This window comes from Centruroides sculpturatus, unplaced genomic scaffold (genome assembly GCF_000671375.1).
Source record: "Centruroides sculpturatus isolate CEXI.00-Female unplaced genomic scaffold, Cexi_2.0 scaffold333, whole genome shotgun sequence".
In the NCBI taxonomy this organism is placed as follows: domain Eukaryota; kingdom Metazoa; phylum Arthropoda; class Arachnida; order Scorpiones; family Buthidae; genus Centruroides; species Centruroides sculpturatus.
Window position 1 is genome coordinate 550,199 of NW_019384637.1, and position 23,618 is coordinate 573,816.

The window sequence follows — 23,618 nt, forward strand, 5'->3', positions numbered from 1 at the left end:
ACCAATCTGATTCGGAGATCGGAGAAAATTTTGTTGTAGAAAAGTAAATTTTCGGTAAATGTCCAGAATTCACTACTATATTTATTTATCAAAAATTACTGTATTTTAGGCAAATTTACATTTAAAATAGTACACTTTCGCTTGTTTTTTGTTAGTAATTTACTGTCTGTTATCTTTCTGTATACAAATCTTTGCACTTTTTATCTTGAAAAGTATAATTCATTTTTCTCCTTTTTCATCTTCTATTTATTTTTTTTACTTTGTTTTAGTCTAGCATTTAATGAAAGTTTCGCTGCTTAGAATTCATTTTATTAGAGAAAACTTTCTTCAGATGACACCTCAGCGTTGTAGTATCATCTAATAAAATGAATCCCATTTAGATCCATCTAAAAAGTTTTAACTTAGAAATTATTTGATCTGTTTTACAGCATTGTTATTTAGCACATTTTGCTATGGTATTCGCAGTTAATTTATTTTATATACAGTAGAGTCTCGAAAACTCGGCCTAATGTGGACCGAAGGATGGCCGAGTTTGTGAAAATGCCGGGTTATCGGGAATGGCGTTAAAAAAATAAGTATGAGTGTTTCCTCAGAAAATACTGTACCGTACTTGTACGTATTGTTTACTTGAGAATACAACAGAGAATAACTGCCCAAATACCCTTAAACAAAGGAAAAGTACGTCCTATGAAGGCATACAGCCTTTACTACGTGAAAATGAAAATTAATGAATACACTGTGTACAGTAATTTATCTGATAAGACACACCTCAGAAAAATACTTTATGAGGCATAAAGCTGTCTATAATAAAAATTAATTAACTAAGGATTTTTTTGCCCTGCCAGGGTGTGGCCGAGTTATCCGGACTGCCGGGTTATCGAGTGCCGAGTTTTCGAGACTCTACTGTATTAATTTTCTCGATTAGACAGTTTGGGATTTTGCTTCGTAACTCCGTAATTACTTGTAAACAATAATTTTTACGGGTCTGAAAACGAATTGTTTATGGTGCAATTTATATAGGCTACCAAAATTGAAAAGCTTTAAGAACTCTAAAAGGTTTTTCGTTTACTGTAATATTTATCATGCTGTTTTGTACCAAGCGAATTTATGAAGTCGTTTAGTGTAATATTTTCTCGAAATACTGTTTAGATAACGTATGATTGAGCATCACTAATTGTTGAGTAAACATTATATAATAACCGAAGTCATGGATAAATCATATTTTGTCTTTAAGAATCTATTTTTGTGTTTTGTGCCTTTTCTATCATCATTCATTAAATCGATAACGAGCAAACCGCATCAAAATATATGAAAATAGATCTGAATAAAATTATTTTTATATTAAGCATGCATAAAATTTCGTATACGCCTAACTATAAAAGGAGTGCATTTGATCATAACTGAAAGAACCGAAAGATTAATAAATGCGATATTAAGAGAGCGATTGTTTGATATAATCCATCATAAAACTTGCCAAAAAATGGAAAGAAATAAATGAAAGAAGTTGGCCAAGCAGAGGAGTATCATATCTATTGTTATGAATAATCATTGAATATGTTTATAAGATACAAGTAACAAAAGACAAATCGTTAAACTAGATTCGTCTGTTGATAGGTCGTCTCGGTACATTTATTTCGAGCACTCCGTGCACTTTAGAGTCTCGTGTGTGGAGAGGGTGCAGAAATGTGAATAGAATAACTCCGCTGATACTTGACAAAATTTTTCCTTGACCGACCACACGCGTCGCCTTTTTTGATCATAGAATTACGACGACATCAGCTGTCGGGACGGTCACACACCTTGTTGCTGCTAAGGTGAGTAAAACATTGACTCCTTCGAAATGAAAGTATATTTTTGTGTTACAGGAATGTTTAAATTACTGTATATTGTTTTTCTAATTTGTTTTTTATATCTTTGACTCAGATTTAAGAATCCCTAATGCCATCTCTTATTAATTTTTAAATTAATTTAATTTCGTTAGGGGTAATCGAATTTTTAAATTCGATTACAACTTACTACGTTAATATATTTTATTACATTGTTTAAAATATATGATCTTGTAAACTAAAATATATAATAATTAAGTTTTTAGAAAGACAATGTTCTTGCAAAGCATAATTCTGTTTCGGAATCAAAATGTATGGTCATCTGCACTTCTATCTTACTATAAATAGATTATCAAAGTTCAAAACTCGACCATCTTCAAATCAATTCTTACATTTGCTAGATATGGAGTTGTTCTTCGTATTGGTGCAAGCAGCTGTTTGGACTCTACTCAGATCTGCGGGACAAGGAAGCATTTCTCATCGTAAAGCCAAAGGTTGTGTTTTATTTTATTTTTCTCTGTCTTTAAATTTGAAACGAAGCAGCATTCATTTAATTTGCATTTTCTTGCAGGAATTTCGCTTTTTACAATTGTTCAGTTTCCTAATTCTCCCTGTTATCTACCAGACGGACAAGTCGGAACTTGCTACAATATTGGAGAATGTAGACGACTTTCCGGTCTTCCACAGGGCAGTTGTGCCAGAGGTTACGGAGTTTGTTGTATTTGTAAGTGACCTTTTCTTACTATCTTTACTTTCAAGAGTGATAATTCTGATTATTTCAGTTCAACGAACGTGTGGCGGCATCATCACGCAAAACTGTACTTACTTCACTAATCCGGGTTATCCGGGCACCTACGATGGCAATCAGAGCTGCACGGTGGCAGTCAGACGCCCCCAGTCTCCTAAAATCTGCCAACTACGTTTGGACTTTGATGATTTTCGATTGCTTAATCCCGTTGCAGGAGATTGCATTTCCGACTCCTTTACCGTCACTGGACAGAATTCTAATAATGTGATACCTACACTATGCGGTTCTAATTCTGGTCAACACAGTAAGTAGCTCTTGTCGGTTATTTTCTATAATCTTGATCTAAAGCAGTTTGTTCTTTCAGTGTACGTAGACGTCGATGACTCCAATACGCTGGTAAATCTGAACACAGTGACAAATGGTCAAGGACCGAGACGTTGGAGCGTTAAAGTTTGCCAGATCGAATGCAACAGTCCATGGAAAGGTACTGTACTGTACGTTTAATTCATTCATAAGTAAATACAGCACGACAGACTGAACTCGAAAATCAAGCTCAATGACCCCTAATCCTAATATCAGAAGAGCCAAAATATCAGAAGAGCATTCCTAATATCAGAAGAGCATTAATTCTCTACTTGAAAGCATTTCAAATAGAGAATTAATGTAATAAGTTTTAGCAAAATCTAGGGAAAATGAATCGAGATGATAATTCTTTAACTTATTTTATTTACTTTTTGTTTATTAAATTCTTTTTCAATTCATAAATATTAAATTAATCATTTCGGCCATTTTCCATCACTACAAATAGAAACTGTCTTCAGAAAAACTCAAAATTTTTATTCCCGAAGAAATCGACTTCCTAGACAATAATTATTATGTATCACATTGCTTTCAGAAAGCTTCGTATGTTTTAAGTTTATACACGAAATTTGTAAATTTGTATTTTACTCTGACAATAATGTAAAAATTACATTACTGTCAGAGTAAGTAATTATTCTTGACGTACAGTACATCATTCTAACTATAGCAATTATTCTTTCTGTATTTTTTTAAATATTTATTATAATAAATCATGTAAGAAATGTTTTTATAATGATTTGGTTTGAATACGAAGCGCAACATATGGGCGATCTACGAAAAGAGATGCTTTTCCGGTAAAAATTTATATGGGAAACTGGCCCTTAATTAGGTAAAAAACCCGGGAAAATCCACGTGACCAGTCCGTGGTAGGGTGTGAACTCATGCCCAACACTTTACCATCAGTGTTAAGTAGCGGATTCAGAAATCTTCGGAAGGGATGTAGAAAAAAACAATCTACGGTAAATTAATTAATACAAAAAATTTAGGCATCTACTAGTATAAGTTTTAAAATGCCTCCATAATCTTATTTATTATTTTATCTAGTGTAATTTATTAAAAAATAAGATTATTAGAATATAAAATAGCGTCGAAAATAATAACAGTAATTTGGAATTTTTATCCACTAATTAAGTTCAAAAACTTTTAAATTTAGAATGAAACTCTTTATTTGGCAGCATATGGCGCAAGTAAAGCCCACCCAATCATTTATACCAGTGGTTCTCAACCGGGGGTACATGTACCCCTAGGGGTACTAGTGAAAATCAAAGGGGTACATCTTTCATTATAAAATGGCGTATGTTAATCAATTTGCTGTAAATTATTAACACAAGAAACAAGAAACGACAAAAACTTGCTTTAAAATATCCCAGTGTGAACACAGATTTCCCTTTTAACAGTCTAAACAACTTGTTTATCCACTTTATTTGTCCGTCTGTTAGTGCCATTAGTGCTGAGTGAACCTGTAGTCTAGTAAAATTACAGTTTAACTGAGCATTAATTATTTCTCGATAAGATTGGGGCTTTTCGTGTTTTTACTGAACTGCAGGTATTAGGAATAACAAGGCCTGGATCATATCCCCACCATGCAATGCGTGTCACTGCATGCGCGCATTACTTGATATTTAGCAAATTTATACATTACATTTGTTACAAAAATTGAAAGATTCATGTATTGTTCTGCATGTTATAAATTTGCAGCCATTAGTTTCAAGGTCAGTACACAATTATAATCTCTATTTAACAACGTGGGAACCAAATTTTGAAAAATTGCTGAAGATTTATCGCAACAAATATCCCATTAAATTTTGTTAGAAATTATTGTAGAATAATTTAATTTTTTTAAGTATAATGATTTATTTTTAGGAAATGTAATTTATGCATGTATTGAAATGACTTCTGTGATTTTATATAATATACTTGTCAAATAATAATAAATAAATGTATGNAATCTCATACTAAATGAACGTTAAATCATAAATATCAATTTTCAAATATCAAAAACAAATAATTAAATGCCGATTTCAATCCTTTATTTCAGGTGAGGGTGGACCGATGATAGTATTTTTTAAAAGTCCTCGTACCCCGAGTGGTAATTGGATGGGTTTTGATTTGAGATATCGACAAATACCCTGTACCACTAATAAGTAAACAGGTTTTATTAAATGAGAGAAAAAATTTTACATCAGATTGAAGTGTTACTAAAAACAAATTGTTATTCAATAAAATACATACGATACACTCGCTAATCGGTGTCGTTTCTGGACGATGAGCAAAGTATCTGCTCATAATCTAAATTAAATCCTTGTGCATTCTCCTCAGAATCGGTAACGAAATTGACTACGAAGGGACCACCGGTATTATCTATTCAAAACATTAAAAATTAGGAAAAAACCTACCGCATAAGAAGGAAGAAATATAAAAAGAATCACTTACCGGTTACCGGAAGATTTTCAGTGGGATTCTCCTCTTCAAGGGAAGGATTGAGCCTACTTCCACAGTATCTTATGCCTCCCAGCAGCAAGTAGTCGGTAGGGCACTCCATAACTCCTACGCCAGCTTCTCCGCCATTGACAGTAGGTTCATTTCCAGCATCGACATTGAAGATGGCAAAAACGGAACCATCCTTTACTCGATATTCGATGGTGCAACGACCCGATTCTTTGCGGAAACAGATGGCATAATTCAGGTTACGAGGATATCCTCCGCTAACGGTAGGAGCATTTTGAGCGTCATAGTTGAAACTCTGGAAGTTACCAGTGATGCCCGTGTAATATTGCAGACAATTAGCAGGAGCTATTGGCAGAAACATAATAAGTTCATTCTTAATATTACATAACTCAAACTCTTTTAATGAAAGCATTATATTCTCTTGCTCTAATATCAGAAAATCTATTAAACTTTTTCCTTTGTTTAAGTTCTAAGAGCCTATAATATCAGAACGGTGGATTTTTATATATTTATTTTTGATAAATATATAAAAATCCACCGTTCTGATATTATAGGCTCTTAGAACTTAAACAAAGGAAAAAGTTTAATAGATTTTCTGATATTAGAGCAAGAGAATATAATGCTTTCATTAAAAGAGTTTGAGTTATGTAATATTAAGAATGAACTTATTATGTTTCTGCCAATAGCTCCTGCTAATTGTCTGCAATATTACACGGGCATCACTGGTAACTTCCAGAGTTTCAACTATGACGCTCAAAATGCTCCTACCGTTAGCGGAGGATATCCTCGTAACCTGAATTATGCCATCTGTTTCCGCAAAGAATCGGGTCGTTGCACCATCGAATATCGAGTAAAGGATGGTTCCGTTTTTGCCATCTTCAATGTCGATGCTGGAAATGAACCTACTGTCAATGGCGGAGAAGCTGGCGTAGGAGTTATGGAGTGCCCTACCGACTACTTGCTGCTGGGAGGCATAAGATACTGTGGAAGTAGGCTCAATCCTTCCCTTGAAGAGGAGAATCCCACTGAAAATCTTCCGGTAACCGGTAAGTGATTCTTTTTATATTTCTTCCTTCTTATGCGGTAGGTTTTTTCCTAATTTTTAATGTTTTGAATAGATAATACCGGTGGTCCCTTCGTAGTCAATTTCGTTACCGATTCTGAGGAGAATGCACAAGGATTTAATTTAGATTATGAGCAGATACTTTGCTCATCGTCCAGAAACGACACCGATTAGCGAGTGTATCGTATGTATTTTATTGAATAACAATTTGTTTTTAGTAACACTTCAATCTGATGTAAAATTTTTTCTCTCATTTAATAAAACCTGTTTACTTATTAGTGGTACAGGGTATTTGTCGATATCTCAAATCAAAACCCATCCAATTACCACTCGGGGTACGAGGACTTTTAAAAAATACTATCATCGGTCCACCCTCACCTGAAATAAAGGATTGAAATCGGCATTTAATTATTTGTTTTTGATATTTGAAAATTGATATTTATGATTTAACGTTCATTTAGTATGAGATTCACAAATATTCTCGCATTTTTAATACATGATTTATAATTTAAAGCGTGAGTGCAAGAGATAATTAACAGCGAACCATATACCTATCTATGTCTACACTAATTAAAAGACCTATAAAGCAAGAATGTTTGTTGTTTGCTACAGGTAATTTTGGAATATACTGAGCCAATTTAAAATATTTTTCGTTATTGGAAAGCTTATTCCTTCCAGATGAACACAGGCAATATATATTTCATATTATAAAAGGAAAATGCACGAGAAAGATGTTTTTACCCGCGCCATTTTCTTGCATCGTCATTTGTCCGTTTAAGGTCGAGCCCATTTGTCAGTTTGTGGCATTTTTGAATTTATCATCTTATATTTACGGTTTTTGTTTCGATTCATGCAGTTCGAGTAGTTGTGTTTTGTTAATATTGTCTTTGTCGTTCGTTTCTTATAATAATACTCTTATGTGATATTTACAACTATAAGGACAGTGGCGGATTTAGCGCTTGAAAGGCCCCAAGCGCAATTCAATTTTGAGGCTCCCTCTAAATATTTTCACTACTCCTACCCCCTACAGTGTGCATTCTACGCGCACGTCTTTTTACTCTGTTAGGCAGTAGCGGATTATGTTCCTTTGAGGCCTAGGCGCAATTTTGTTAACAAATAAAATTCTTAAATAATAAGTTTTTCTTTATAATATACGTTTAAACGTTTACTAAAGTCTTAGAGGCATGTTATCTTTTTTGCTATGATGTAGTTTTTGAGGCCCCTTGTGACAACGAGGCCCAATCTATAGAATGGTATTAGATAAATGAAATCAAAGACCAGATATGGAAAGATTAGATACAGGAGACCCCGATTAACCGATTAACTATTTGTGAACTTCCGGTGAAAATGGAAGTCACATTATTTCAATTCAAAACTTTTCCCCTGTAAGGAATTAGATAGATGACGGCATGACTTTGCTGCTAACAGGAAAAGTATGATGTACAGAGGTAGAGACAAAACTACTAATCTGAGGTGGAGAGCATATATTTTATATTAAATATATTTAAAATATATGATTAAAAATTGCAACCCGGCATTATGACGATGTCACAATGTTCTTTTTATAATAGTTAAACATTTTACAGCAAGTGATAAAAAATTTTGGGTAAATTTTTCCAATTTAAAATAGATGTAAAATTTTTACAGTAACTTATATTGAAACAAGAACACATTTCCAACCAAACGTATACATTTTATCACATTGTTGAAAATAATTAATTCTCATCTTCATAAAAATGAAATGTTATATTTTTATTTCATTTTATAACACTAACTAATTAGCACATAAAACAAATAAAAGTTTAAATAAATAGATTTGACCTTCCATAATATCAGAACGGTGGATTTTTATATATTTATTTTTGATAAATATATAAAAATCCACCGTTCTGATATTATAGGCTCTTAGAACTTAAACAAAGGAAAAAGTTTAATAGATTTTCTGATATTAGAGCAAGAGAATATAATGCTTTCATTAAAAGAGTTTGAGTTATGTAATATTAAGAATGAACTTATTATGTTTCTGCCAATAGCTCCTGCTAATTGTCTGCAATATTACACGGGCATCACTGGTAACTTCCAGAGTTTCAACTATGACGCTCAAAATGCTCCTACCGTTAGCGGAGGATATCCTCGTAACCTGAATTATGCCATCTGTTTCCGCAAAGAATCGGGTCGTTGCACCATCGAATATCGAGTAAAGGATGGTTCCGTTTTTGCCATCTTCAATGTCGATGCTGGAAATGAACCTACTGTCAATGGCGGAGAAGCTGGCGTAGGAGTTATGGAGTGCCCTACCGACTACTTGCTGCTGGGAGGCATAAGATACTGTGGAAGTAGGCTCAATCCTTCCCTTGAAGAGGAGAATCCCACTGAAAATCTTCCGGTAACCGGTAAGTGATTCTTTTTATATTTCTTCCTTCTTATGCGGTAGGTTTTTTCCTAATTTTTAATGTTTTGAATAGATAATACCGGTGGTCCCTTCGTAGTCAATTTCGTTACCGATTCTGAGGAGAATGCACAAGGATTTAATTTAGATTATGAGCAGATACTTTGCTCATCGTCCAGAAACGACACCGATTAGCGAGTGTATCGTATGTATTTTATTGAATAACAATTTGTTTTTAGTAACACTTCAATCTGATGTAAAATTTTTTCTCTCATTTAATAAAACCTGTTTACTTATTAGTGGTACAGGGTATTTGTCGATATCTCAAATCAAAACCCATCCAATTACCACTCGGGGTACGAGGACTTTTAAAAAATACTATCATCGGTCCACCCTCACCTGAAATAAAGGATTGAAATCGGCATTTAATTATTTGTTTTTGATATTTGAAAATTGATATTTATGATTTAACGTTCATTTAGTATGAGATTCACAAATATTCTCGCATTTTTAATACATGATTTATAATTTAAAGCGTGAGTGCAAGAGATAATTAACAGCGAACCATATACCTATCTATGTCTACACTAATTAAAAGACCTATAAAGCAAGAATGTTTGTTGTTTGCTACAGGTAATTTTGGAATATACTGAGCCAATTTAAAATATTTTTCGTTATTGGAAAGCTTATTCCTTCCAGATGAACACAGGCAATATATATTTCATATTATAAAAGGAAAATGCACGAGAAAGATGTTTTTACCCGCGCCATTTTCTTGCATCGTCATTTGTCCGTTTAAGGTCGAGCCCATTTGTCAGTTTGTGGCATTTTTGAATTTATCATCTTATATTTACGGTTTTTGTTTCGATTCATGCAGTTCGAGTAGTTGTGTTTTGTTAATATTGTCTTTGTCGTTCGTTTCTTATAATAATACTCTTATGTGATATTTACAACTATAAGGACAGTGGCGGATTTAGCGCTTGAAAGGCCCCAAGCGCAATTCAATTTTGAGGCTCCCTCTAAATATTTTCACTACTCCTACCCCCTACAGTGTGCATTCTACGCGCACGTCTTTTTACTCTGTTAGGCAGTAGCGGATTATGTTCCTTTGAGGCCTAGGCGCAATTTTGTTAACAAATAAAATTCTTAAATAATAAGTTTTTCTTTATAATATACGTTTAAACGTTTACTAAAGTCTTAGAGGCATGTTATCTTTTTTGCTATGATGTAGTTTTTGAGGCCCCTTGTGACAACGAGGCCCAATCTATAGAATGGTATTAGATAAATGAAATCAAAGACCAGATATGGAAAGATTAGATACAGGAGACCCCGATTAACCGATTAACTATTTGTGAACTTCCGGTGAAAATGGAAGTCACATTATTTCAATTCAAAACTTTTCCCCTGTAAGGAATTAGATAGATGACGGCATGACTTTGCTGCTAACAGGAAAAGTATGATGTACAGAGGTAGAGACAAAACTACTAATCTGAGGTGGAGAGCATATATTTTAAATTAAATAAACTACATGTTAAAATGTAGTTTGTTTTTTTATTTTTTTCAAAATATCCTCCTGAATAAAAAACATACCTTTGAACTTATTTATCGAACAGTTAGAAAATTTTTTTCTTTATTTAGTTATTCTAATTTCTTTGTGACACTGTCTTTATTAGTATTTAAGGTATTTTGGCAGGTATAAAGCTCAACTTTTCAATACGTATTTGATAGAAATAAATCAATTTAGGTGATAAGTCAAGGGAATAAAAAAATGATTTAGTTCTTCAATTTATCTACAAAGTTTTTAATCTTTATTATAGAATTAAACCATAAATTATTACCTAATAAAACTAGTTCTCTCTCTCTCTCTTTTAAATCGAAACTTTATTCAGTAAATTCTTTTAATCAAATTTTCTGAAATTATACATTTATTTCATCAATTCGTAAATTTTACTTCTACTTTTATATTAATTGCAACACGATTTAATATTTTCTTTTTTTTCCCAGCATTATAAAAATACAGTACTGTACTCTCATTCAAAATTGAACACATACAGGTTATTACAGAGAATGTGCGATTGCTTAGTACAGGCCTGGACAACCCGCGGCCGTCACGTTAAATTGTGTGGCCCGCTAAGCGATATTATATATCTATTAAAACTTTTGTTTTCCGTTATGTGTATACCAAAACAATTAAATAAATGAAAATTTGCATGTGTCGTTGTTATAATGCGCAAGTGCGAGTACGAACTCTTGGTATAACAATAAAATCTTATTCATTTTGTATTTGTTTTACTTTTTTAAAAGCATGTTTGCCTAAATTGCGGCCCACCGTAATGATACGCGTGATTAAAGTGGCCCGCGAAACAATTTGGGTTGGCCAGGCCTGGCTTAGTATAATGGTAGACAATTTTTCGCAGCTTTAGATCGGTGCTTTAAAAAAAAATGAGTCTCATGATACTATTTATGCCAAGGAGCTATTCGAGAATGTCGCGATATTTGGAATTATTCTAAGAAAATTTTAAAAAATACGTAGTGGAAAGTAATAGTGTATATTTAAATACGAATGTAAGTGCGTATTAAAATAATAACTGTGAGATATATACTTTTTTCATTATAGCAACATTAATCCTAACGATCAATAAGCCTGCTATTACTGAAACTGAACTCAAGGTCAAATTTTTTTGAAAATAGGGTGGAGTTTTAGTGTTTTTTAATAAGCGTTAATCGAGTGGAGCTATACAAAAAGTTTCAAAAGCACTGATTTAGATCTTTACTGCGTTCTTGCCAATAAATCAAATTTCGTAGTTCACATTTATTTATGTTCTAATCTAACTTTAAAATATTATTATATTTGTTAATTAAAATTGAATATTTAATTTANGAATGCAGTTAATAGATGACTGGCACGACTCTATCGTTGCACGACTCTTTTGTTAAAGGAAAAGTATGATGTACGGGGTTGGCCACTACTAATTTTAGGTGTAGTTAAATATAATTAAAAATTGCAACCCGGCATTATGACGATGTCACAATAAATAATTGCTGGTTTTAGTATTAATCCTACCATACTATTATTTAAAAATAAGAATTTGTCATATGATATCAGATTTCTACCTATATAAATTGAGTTCTTTCGATTACAGTACTTTTCAGGTGTACGCATATGCGAGTGAGTCTTATCGACGATAAAATGCCTAAAGCAATTGGGAGGAAATAGATCCGTACCAAGGGATCATTAAAAAGCTTATTACTTTCCGATGTACAGTATGTAAGCTACCTTAAAAGTTAGACTCCTTGCTCTTTCCTGTTGATTTCATCTTCCCTACAAACTCCCAATCCTTTGACCAGTCTGGACTAAATTTCGCATAGTTACTCTCTGATTTTATGGGAAATATGGGCCTCTACAGTATATTTCTCGGACCCTCACTCCTTCCCCCTGATTTCATCTCCCATAAATTGCCAAATCCTTTCACTGAGTTACTCTCTGCCACCCTGCAGAAACATGCAGCCCTATGGTCCTAATGAAGACAACCTAACCCTTTCTTGACTTCCCAAACAACACTGGGCATTCTTTGCTAGTCTCAAATAAGGCTCTACCTTAAAATTAATCTCAACATATTGTATCTTAAAATTGCAGCAGTGCGTTATGTAATATTGGCTATAACTAGCAGAAACGTAATTGGAACGTGTGAAATCTAAAGTAGAAACAAAAACTGGGTCCCTATATAACAATATTTTTAGTATGGTAAAAAATTTTAATTTTATTATTGTAATATTTTGTATGCAACTTTACAACTTTAAGTATATACAAAACTTAAAATTTGATCACCATTTTCTAAATTAATCTTTGAAATTTAAGTAATAATTTCCTTTTAATTTCTATCGAGAGACCTTATCGAGCACAGACTCTGGTGGATGCATCACTTACATCATTGTATCGGTAGTTATATCACTGATAATCAGCATATTAAGTCAGGTATTTTATTATATATATTCCAAAATAAAAAACAGTTCTTTTAAATCAAATAATCGAAATGTTGCGGCTTACTTGTGAGTACTACTTGACTGAAAGCATCTTCTCCGCAATATCTGACACCGTCGAGAGCTAAGTATTCATCCGGACATCCTTCTTGAGCTGGTCCCAATTGAAACTTTGAGCGAGCAATCATAGCCAGAGAACACATCCCTTCTTCTTTTCGTATGCAGATAGCATAATTCAGTCCAGCGGGATAACCGTTTCTCCCATCTTCGCGTATACCATAATTGAAACTGGTCAGGGATCCGCTGGATCCCAGATAATATTGCAAACAAAGATTTGGTGCTGCAAACCAGTTCGAATTAATCAAATTAAATTTTCTTCCGATACTATATAAACGTGAGATCTAAGTAAGTACTGTACATTAGATAAAGACGTTACTTACCTTTCCATGGGCTTTCGCATCGGATCGTAGTTATCTTGATCTTCCATTTTCTGTCTATTCCGGCATGTTCAGAAGTAACTACTGTAAGAGTCAGAGGACCGGAGGAACTATATACTTCTATATAAGCTATAAAACATTGTCAAATAAAAACTGAAGATCAATAAATACAGAAATTTAAATAAAATGAAATTAGAATAAATAAGATATCGATATCTAATTGTCTTTTTTTAAACGTTAATAAACTAACTACTATTATAAGTTAACATATCTTCTATAAATATAGTTTTAAAATAATTCAAACATTCCTAAAATTTATAATTACTAATAAAACATTTTTCTAGAATTTTTTACCATATTTTTGCAAGTGTTAATTTGTTTACCAAATTTAAAGTTTGTGATAAGTTCTTTAAAGCAAATTTGTGTTTAGGCGTAGGAGTTATGGAGTGCCCTACCGACTACTTGCTGCTGGGAGGCATAAGATACTGTGGAAGTAGGCTCAATCCTTCCCTTGAAGAGGAGAATCCCACTGAAAATCTTCCGGTAACCGGTAAGTGATTCTTTTTATATTTCTTCCTTCTTATGCGGNATTTTTTTTGTGGTGCTCAGTTATAACGACTGTATACATCTAATGCAGTAATTATAAAATTTACATACAAAAATATAAGGGGTACTTGAGAAACAACTAATGGGCTAATAGGGTACATCAACAAAAAAGGTTGAGAACCACTGATTTACACAAAACTTCGGTCATAACGCTGTAGCCTATGGCCTGCAGGCCAACTCCGGCCCTCTAACGTATATAATTTTTCCAATCAATTGGTCGATCATTGACCAGGCATATTATAAATCGTTAAAATCTAGAAAATTTGGCCCGCCATTTAAAAGATTGTCTACCCCTGCTGTAAAGTAGACTTTATGAATGGATTTTAAACAAAAGATATACAGTACGTTTCAAATATCCAAATAGAATGATAATGAACTGTGGCCATTGAAGCAGTTTAATGCATTGCACTTCGATTTCTTTTCTATCGTCTGTCCGAACTTGTATGAATTCTGGAAGAGTTCTTTTCTCAACCTACCTTCTGTTTGGAACTTATATAACTTCTAATGCATTACAAATCAGGACATGCTTCATTAATTCAAAATTTGTTATAACACCTTGCATTAACGCTGTTTCATGTAAATGATAACTTGAACTTAATTTTTTTACAAAATTACGTTTACAGCACGCTAAAACACTACGGTTCTATGATGAATTAATTATGAGCTATAGAGCTTCATGAGCTCTACGGTATTGGCATGTTATTCGTCTATCTGATTACGTGATTAAATCGACATACTTTATGTAGTCACTAAATCTTATACATATTTCGGGTCGAGATCAGCTTCGTAATCTCTGAAAAATGTAAAAATTATTTATAGCTTTAATCCAGAGTGCTAGAAATTTACTAAATTAAAATACATTTGACATAATTTTTTAAATGTCATTTTTTTGTAATTTTTTAATTAAAACTCTTCTATCAAAACTTGTTCTTAGCGTTTGGAAAGAATTTTTTTCCAATTATACGTCCTTGCTAATCCGGAATACCCCATTATACAATAATGTTTGTCTCTTATCCCTGTTTTTTTTTTTAAATATATACAGTAAATTAGTAACATAATTTATTAAAATATTAAACTTACAAATTATTGTACATAATTTTACAAAAACAATAGCAGTACAGCTCCAAAAGAATTAGTACCGAGGAACAACATGTCACGTTATTTATTACCTTTTGGGCTATATACTTAGTAATCCACCACTGTCGCTAATCTTGTTAAGTAACCCTGTGCAAGGAATGGCCGGATTAGCAAGTGTCTAGTGCATTATTTTTATGCCAAATATCTATATAGAATAAAGAATTAATCATATATTTATATTTTTCTTTAGAGAACATCTTATTGGCATGTTCTCATTAAAATAATATAAATAAGCGTAATTATTTTCTCAGTATAAAATTTTGATACTAAAAACAGTTAATTTCCTCATGTTGCTAATGTTCAAATTCCACTGATGTAGAAAAATTCGAAATTGAACCTCGCTATATCGAATATAGATATTTGGCTTAAAAGTTTTTTCAATATTAAAAATGTAGGGACTGTTCGTTCAATAAGATGTTACAAATATGATTCGACCGCAGTTAAATGTTTAGTCCTTCAATAGCAGAGAGTCAACTTTGAAGGAATGGCCGACTCTGTATTTAAAGCGGATATATTCTTTTACTATGTAACGCTTCACATCTCGAGATTGGGTCATAAACTCGGATAAACTAGAATTCTTTTATTTTTTTCTCATTTTAATAGTTTGTCTCTTAATTCTTTTTTGTTCGCTCTAATTATTCGTTTCCAACTCTTTTATCACAGATAATACTCATTTGGATAATTTACAGGATTCAGTAGGAACAGACAGCTTTTTTATAGATGATAGACCATAAAATATATAAATTTTTGAAAATTAAATTGTTAATTTTATGTAAATAAAATCAGATGTATTAGGTATGTATCATAAATATGGATGTTTAACTCGTTCTTGGAAAACACATGTTTACTATGACTGGAATATGTTTAGATTGTACTATAATTCATAACAGCTAAACTCACTTTTACAAAATGTAGCCCCCAGCCACAGGGTTATAAGTTACATAATTTGTTGTTAAGACATGTCAAAGTTCATCCGGCTGTTAAACTTATAAATATCAAGTTGTCAAGAAAATATTTTCGGTTTTACACTATCACAGTGACAAAAGCATGTTAAACACAATACAGTATAGTTCTTATTTCGATTAAATGCATTGTTTGATAGTGTAGTTACGATGCTTTACAGCTGACAATTAAAATCCGTAAATAATTTCTCGATGACCCAATGTATTCATAAAATGCATTTCAAGGAGACTTGAGGTAATTCCAATTTAAGCAATTTTTAAATATTGAGTACTGATAACGTAGTTTCCAATCATACACTCTATCTGTGACCATTTGTTTTCTTTAAAACTATCATCGATAAGCCTAACAATATGGATGATTGCTTTGACATTCTTGACACAAAATTTTATATTTGCTATAGTAAAAAGCTAGTAACGTTGTTACTGGATTTTTCCGGCATTGTTTATTTGTCTTCATCCCTAATAATTGCTACCATTACCTTTAAGTCTTCAGATGTACAGTACGGTGCATAATACGATTGATTACTCCTTAAAAAATGAGTCATTTAGGCCGAATTATATTGCCCTCCCCTTTCTCTTCAACATATAAAGATATTTCGGTCTCGGAGACCTTGAAACGGCGAGAAATACAAAAAAAAACCTTGAGGGTTTTTTCCTGTATGTAGGATTTTAGTGTAATGGACATGATTTTTTCACCTACTTTTAAGCTTATTAACTCCTGTACCTTACGTCGACAATTTCTGACATTTTACAGAAAGGTTTGCGTGTTAGAGAGAAATGTTTATAGAAATTTTCAGGAAAATTAAACCAGTGATTCGGGAGATATGAACCCACCCCCTTAATCTTTCTCGAACCAATAGTCCGATTTTCCTGAAAATTTCTAGAAGCATTTTCCCCATTATGCAAACCTATCTGCAAAATGTCATAATTTTTGCATTTCTTGACGTTTTAAGATCCTGACTCCAAAATTCTAAAAATTTTGAGGGGTCGTTTTTTGATCGAGTACCATACTTTCTCGGATATTATATATAACAGACATGGGCAAATGAGGCTCTTGCTGAAAGTGTTAATTTCTGTTTTTTATTATTATTTTTACAATTTTATTTTCACAATTTTGTGTATTAAAAAATTTAATATTTGTTTTATATTATATTTATATTATATAATAAAATCGCAATACAGAACTGCGGTACAGAATAAAAAAGTACAGAACTGCGGCTCCCATGCATTTTGCAAAACTTACATTTCGGTTCCCACTGAACTCTTGCTTGCCCACCTCTGATATATAATACCCGGAAAAGTAAAAGTGTTCTTTTTATAATAGTTAAACATTTTACAGCAAGTGATAAAAAATTTTGGGTAAATTTTTCCAATTTAAAATAGATGTAAAATTTTTACAGTAACTTATATTGAAACAAGAACACATTTCCAACCAAACGTATACATTTTATCACATTGTTGAAAATAATTAATTCTCATCTTCATAAAAATGAAATGTTATATTTTTATTTCATTTTATAACACTAACTAATTAGCACATAAAACAAATAAAAGTTTAAATAAATAGATTTGACCTTCCATAATATCAGAACGGTGGATTTTTATATATTTATTTTTGATAAATATATAAAAATCCACCGTTCTGATATTATAGGCTCTTAGAACTTAAACAAAGGAAAAAGTTTAATAGATTTTCTGATATTAGAGCAAGAGAATATAATGCTTTCATTAAAAGAGTTTGAGTTATGTAATATTAAGAATGAACTTATTATGTTTCTGCCAATAGCTCCTGCTAATTGTCTGCAATATTACACGGGCATCACTGGTAACTTCCAGAGTTTCAACTATGACGCTCAAAATGCTCCTACCGTTAGCGGAGGATATCCTCGTAACCTGAATTATGCCATCTGTTTCCGCAAAGAATCGGGTCGTTGCACCATCGAATATCGAGTAAAGGATGGTTCCGTTTTTGCCATCTTCAATGTCGATGCTGGAAATGAACCTACTGTCAACGGCGGAGAAGCTGGCGTAGGAGTTATGGAGTGCCCTACCGACTACTTGCTGCTGGGAGGCATAAGATACTGTGGAAGTAGGCTCAATCCTTCCCTTGAAGAGGAGAATCCCACTGAAAATCTTCCGGTAACCGGTAAGTGATTCTTTTTATATTTCTTCCTTCTTATGCGGTAGGTTTTTTCCTAATTTTTAATGTTTTGAATAGATAATACCGGTGGTCCCTTCGTAGTCAATTTCGTTACCGATTCTGAGGAGAATGCACAAGGATTTAATTTAGATTATGAGCAGATACTTTGCTCATCGTCCAGAAACGACACCGATTAGCGAGTGTATCGTATGTATTTTATTGAATAACAATTTGTTTTTAGTAACACTTCAATCTGATGTAAAATTTTTTCTCTCATTTAATAAAACCTGTTTACTTATTAGTGGTACAGGGTATTTGTCGATATCTCAAATCAAAACCCATCCAATTACCACTCGGGGTACGAGGACTTTTAAAAAATACTATCATCGGTCCACCCTCACCTGAAATAAAGGATTGAAATCGGCATTTAATTATTTGTTTTTGATATTTGAAAATTGATATTTATGATTTAACGTTCATTTAGTATGAGATTCACAAATATTCTCGCATTTTTAATACATGATTTATAATTTAAAGCGTGAGTGCAAGAGATAATTAACAGCGAACCATATACCTATCTATGTCTACACTAATTAAAAGACCTATAAAGCAAGAATGTTTGTTGTTTGCTACAGGTAATTTTGGAATATACTGAGCCAATTTAAAATATTTTTCGTTATTGGAAAGCTTATTCCTTCCAGATGAACACAGGCAATATATATTTCATATTATAAAAGGAAAATGCACGAGAAAGATGTTTTTACCCGCGCCATTTTCTTGCATCGTCATTTGTCCGTTTAAGGTCGAGCCCATTTGTCAGTTTGTGGCATTTTTGAATTTATCATCTTATATTTACGGTTTTTGTTTCGATTCATGCAGTTCGAGTAGTTGTGTTTTGTTAATATTGTCTTTGTCGTTCGTTTCTTATAATAATACTCTTATGTGATATTTACAACTATAAGGACAGTGGCGGATTTAGCGCTTGAAAGGCCCCAAGCGCAATTCAATTTTGAGGCTCCCTCTAAATATTTTCACTACTCCTACCCCCTACAGTGTGCATTCTACGCGCACGTCTTTTTACTCTGTTAGGCAGTAGCGGATTATGTTCCTTTGAGGCCTAGGCGCAATTTTGTTAACAAATAAAATTCTTAAATAATAAGTTTTTCTTTATAATATACGTTTAAACGTTTACTAAAGTCTTAGAGGCATGTTATCTTTTTTGCTATGATGTAGTTTTTGAGGCCCCTTGTGACAACGAGGCCCAATCTATAGAATGGTATTAGATAAATGAAATCAAAGACCAGATATGGAAAGATTAGATACAGGAGACCCCGATTAACCGATTAACTATTTGTGAACTTCCGGTGAAAATGGAAGTCACATTATTTCAATTCAAAACTTTTCCCCTGTAAGGAATTAGATAGATGACGGCATGACTTTGCTGCTAACAGGAAAAGTATGATGTACAGAGGTAGAGACAAAACTACTAATCTGAGGTGGAGAGCATATATTTTATATTAAATATATTTAAAATATATGATTAAAAATTGCAACCCGGCATTATGACGATGTCACAATAAATAATTGCTGGTTTTAGTATTAATCCTACCATACTATTATTTAAAAATAAGAATTTGTCATATGATATCAGATTTCTACCTATATAAATTGAGTTCTTTCGATTACAGTACTTTTCAGGTGTACGCATATGCGAGTGAGTCTTATCGACGATAAAATGCCTAAAGCAATTGGGAGGAAATAGATCCGTACCAAGGGATCATTAAAAAGCTTATTACTTTCCGATGTACAGTATGTAAGCTACCTTAAAAGTTAGACTCCTTGCTCTTTCCTGTTGATTTCATCTTCCCTACAAACTCCCAATCCTTTGACCAGTCTGGACTAAATTTCGCATAGTTACTCTTTGATTTTATGGGAAATATGGGCCTCTACAGTATATTTCTCGGACCCTCACTCCTTCCCCCGATTTCATCTCCCATAAATTGCCAAATCCTTTCACTGAGTTACTCTCTGCCACCCTGCAGAAACATGCAGCCCTATGGTCCTAATGAAGACAACCTAACCCTTTCTTGACTTCCCAAACAACACTGGGCATTCTTTGCTAGTCTCAAATAAGGCTCTACCTTAAAATTAATCTCAACATATTGTATCTTAAAATTGCAGCAGTGCGTTATGTAATATTGGCTATAACTAGCAGAAACGTAATTGGAACGTGTGAAATCTAAAGTAGAAACAAAAACTGGGTCCCTATATAACAATATTTTTAGTATGGTAAAAAATTTTAATTTTATTATTGTAATATTTTGTATGCAACTTTACAACTTTAAGTATATACAAAACTTAAAATTTGATCACCATTTTCTAAATTAATCTTTGAAATTTAAGTAATAATTTCCTTTTAATTTCTATCGAGAGACCTTATCGAGCACAGACTCTGGTGGATGCATCACTTACATCATTGTATCGGTAGTTATATCACTGATAATCAGCATATTAAGTCAGGTATTTTATTATATATATTCCAAAATAAAAAACAGTTCTTTTAAATCAAATAATCGAAATGTTGCGGCTTACTTGTGAGTACTACTTGACTGAAAGCATCTTCTCCGCAATATCTGACACCGTCGAGAGCTAAGTATTCATCCGGACATCCTTCTTGAGCTGGTCCCAATTGAAACTTTGAGCGAGCAATCATAGCCAGAGAACACATCCCTTCTTCTTTTCGTATGCAGATAGCATAATTCAGTCCAGCGGGATAACCGTTTCTCCCATCTTCGCGTATACCATAATTGAAACTGGTCAGGGATCCGCTGGATCCCAGATAATATTGCAAACAAAGATTTGGTGCTGCAAACCAGTTCGAATTAATCAAATTAAATTTTCTTCCGATACTATATAAACGTGAGATCTAAGTAAGTACTGTACATTAGATAAAGACGTTACTTACCTTTCCATGGGCTTTCGCATCGGATCGTAGTTATCTTGATCTTCCATTTTCTGTCTATTCCGGCATGTTCAGAAGTAACTACTGTAAGAGTCAGAGGACCGGAGGAACTATATACTTCTATATAAGCTATAAAACATTGTCAAATAAAAACTGAAGATCAATAAATACAGAAATTTAAATAAAATGAAATTAGAATAAATAAGATATCGATATCTAATTGTCTTTTTTTAAACGTTAATAAACTAACTACTATTATAAGTTAACATATCTTCTATAAATATAGTTTTAAAATAATTCAAACATTCCTAAAATTTATAATTACTAATAAAACATTTTTCTAGAATTTTTTACAATATTTTTTCAAGTGTTAATTTGTTTACCAAATTTAAAGTTTGTGATAAGTTCTTTAAAGCAAATTTGTGTTTAATCAGAATTATGAATATAAGAACAAGAAGTTATACAAACAACAGTATTATTATTGTTTAAATTTGTTCATAAATTGTTTCATGTATTTCTCATACATATACAGTATCTATTTTTGGTTATATATTTCAGTTCTTCATTCTATATTATTTATTTTTCTTTCTTTCTTAAATATATTTATAGAAGTTAAGAAAAATCAGTTCTGAATATTATATTTTTCACTTCTTTAAGTTACTTTCTTTTAGAAAATTTTTATAAGTTGAATCTAGCAATTAAAGTTTTAATGTAAAAACGCTTATGATTATTATTATTAAAACAAGTTATCATGATCTAATAATTGTTTTAAATTTTAAACCTGTCTTATATTCGAATGGAGTTACTTTTTATAACTAAAACAAGACATAAATTACATTATTTTATTCCAAAAGAAAGTTAAAAATTTAAATACTAAAATAACAAAGAAAAGCACTACATTTTAATAAAAGAATGCTTACCGTGATGACCAGAGTTAGAGCCACAGAAAGAAGGCACCAAATCGTTTCGGTCTCCTCCAGTCACTCGCAGTGCATCGTGTTCGCAACGTCCTGTAGAAGAGTCGGGACCCCGCAAAATCAAATCCTCAAAATCCAAACGCACTTGACATAGATCGGATACTGATGCTAAGCGTACCGAACAAGCTCTGGCGGACGACAAACTTTCTGGATATTCCGGGTTAATAAAATAACTACCGTTGACCGAAATGGTCTGCCCGCAAGATCGCGACGCTGAAAAGGGACGTAATGGTTAGTTTGACAGCAAAATGATGTTTCGAGCTGCGATGAACACTAACCCGAGCAACAGATACGACGCCCTTGTTGACAGGAGCCTACTTCCACTCCTCCTTTCCAGGCACAGATCTTAGGTTCCATGCAAACTCCGATTCTTCCGTCTCGTCCTTCACAAGGTCTTCCCGAGAAATATAAGAAACGCCATGGATCTTCTGTAAAATTATTTTATTGATTATAAACATTCAATTCATTTTTTCGAATCTTGAATTAAATCGACAATCAACTATAACATAAATTAAAATTAAGCAGAGAAAGAAAAATTCTGCTAATACTTTTCGAACACAACCCGAAAGGCATTAATATAAAAATTTATATATTTGGAAACCCATTTTTATTTATTGTTATCAGACTATGCCAAGAATATTGTGGAAAGTGAACTCTGATCTCAAATCACTCTTTCAGAGATAAGTTCTCGTCCGAATTTAATTTTAATCCCCATTCTTCTTTCCGATTTCCTATCAGCTTCTATACAATTCTATCTTGATCGCAAAATGTATAGCTTCTCAGATGCGTACTTTTTATTGCTTCTATTGCATTAGTATAAAAATATAATAAAGGGTAGACTCGTATCATCGTAACAGTTGTTAGACAAAGCATTCTCTACTTATTTTTATCTAATGATGCGTAGCCTATATAGTTTGCGATAAAATATAGTCTATCACTACTATTTCAAAAACAAATGTGAAATCCATGAAAAAGGGAAAAAATCAAATAAAATAATTTATCATTCTGTTAACTTTTTCGTGTTAGGAGGAAAGGATAATAGAAAAAAGACGAATCTATTTACGCAAGGTTAATCCTGTGAAGTCAAACAGAGAGGCGGAGAAGAATATACAGTGGGAAATCAATAGCACCACCGTCCACATCTCAGATTGCTGGAAAAATAAAATAGAAAACTTCAGTATTGGAGAACATCAAACTCCATTGTATAAGGTTTAAGTACAGTACATCTACTTACCTTTGTATAACAGCAATATTTTAATGAATTATATATATGCGAAATCAGTGCTTATTTTGGAGGTGGAGTGCCGGAAGCATCCTATTCATTTTTATCACTTATTTCAAAAAACAAAAAAAAACAGAAAATGTTTATTTGAAATTATGAGTAACCCACTTCTATCATAATAAATAAAAAAACTTATTTCCTTTAATTGTCATTTGCATAAATAAAACAAATTTTAAATAAAGAAATAAAAATATATACAGTATGTTGTTAGCCGGTTTAATAAAAATGTAGAATATTTTTATAAACGAAGAAAATATTAATATTTTTAATAGAGCAGAAATAATTTGAAGCTGCCCAATT

The 23,618-nt window shown here is 32.5% G+C and overlaps 2 protein-coding genes across 2 annotated transcripts; one reads left to right on the plus strand and one right to left on the minus strand.

Moving 5' to 3' along the window:
* The first annotated feature begins 1,680 nt into the window (after positions 1 to 1,680).
* Positions 1,681 to 6,703, plus strand: LOC111625893. Its single transcript, XM_023369150.1, has 7 exons — positions 1,681 to 1,814; positions 2,228 to 2,320; positions 2,398 to 2,550; positions 2,609 to 2,878; positions 2,939 to 3,058; positions 6,069 to 6,428; positions 6,501 to 6,703. The coding sequence occupies exons 2-7, from the start codon at positions 2,230 to 2,232 to the stop codon at positions 6,617 to 6,619; spliced, it is 1,113 nt and encodes a 370-aa protein (XP_023224918.1). The 5' UTR covers positions 1,681 to 1,814; positions 2,228 to 2,229; the 3' UTR covers positions 6,620 to 6,703.
* Positions 5,093 to 23,314, minus strand: LOC111625895. Its single transcript, XM_023369151.1, has 7 exons — positions 23,271 to 23,314; positions 23,100 to 23,187; positions 22,315 to 22,464; positions 21,980 to 22,249; positions 21,063 to 21,188; positions 5,368 to 5,727; positions 5,093 to 5,295 (listed from the first exon to the last, which is right to left on the minus strand). Exons 2-7 carry the CDS (start codon positions 23,176 to 23,178, stop codon positions 5,177 to 5,179), a joined length of 1,104 nt encoding a protein of 367 aa, XP_023224919.1. The 5' UTR covers positions 23,179 to 23,187; positions 23,271 to 23,314; the 3' UTR covers positions 5,093 to 5,176.
* Between the last annotated feature and the right edge of the window lie 304 nt (positions 23,315 to 23,618).

Excerpts from the sequence above, each read along its gene's own strand:
- LOC111625893 (XM_023369150.1), top strand. The coding sequence starts at position 2,230 with ATGGAGTTGTTCTTCGTATTGGTGCAAGCAGCTGTTTGGACTCTACTC. Across the intron at positions 2,551-2,608 it reads TTACGGAGTTTGTTGTATTT|TTCAACGAACGTGTGGCGGC; the intron begins GTAAGTGACCTT and ends TGATTATTTCAG. Across the intron at positions 6,429-6,500 it reads TGAAAATCTTCCGGTAACCG|ATAATACCGGTGGTCCCTTC; the intron begins GTAAGTGATTCT and ends TGTTTTGAATAG.
- LOC111625895 (XM_023369151.1), bottom strand. The coding sequence starts at position 23,178 with ATGTGGACGGTGGTGCTATTGATTTCCCACTGTATATTCTTCTCCGCC. Across the intron at positions 22,465-23,099 it reads CTTCACAGGATTAACCTTGC|AAGATCCATGGCGTTTCTTA; the intron begins GTAAATAGATTC and ends ATAATTTTACAG. Across the intron at positions 5,296-5,367 it reads TGAAAATCTTCCGGTAACCG|ATAATACCGGTGGTCCCTTC; the intron begins GTAAGTGATTCT and ends TGTTTTGAATAG.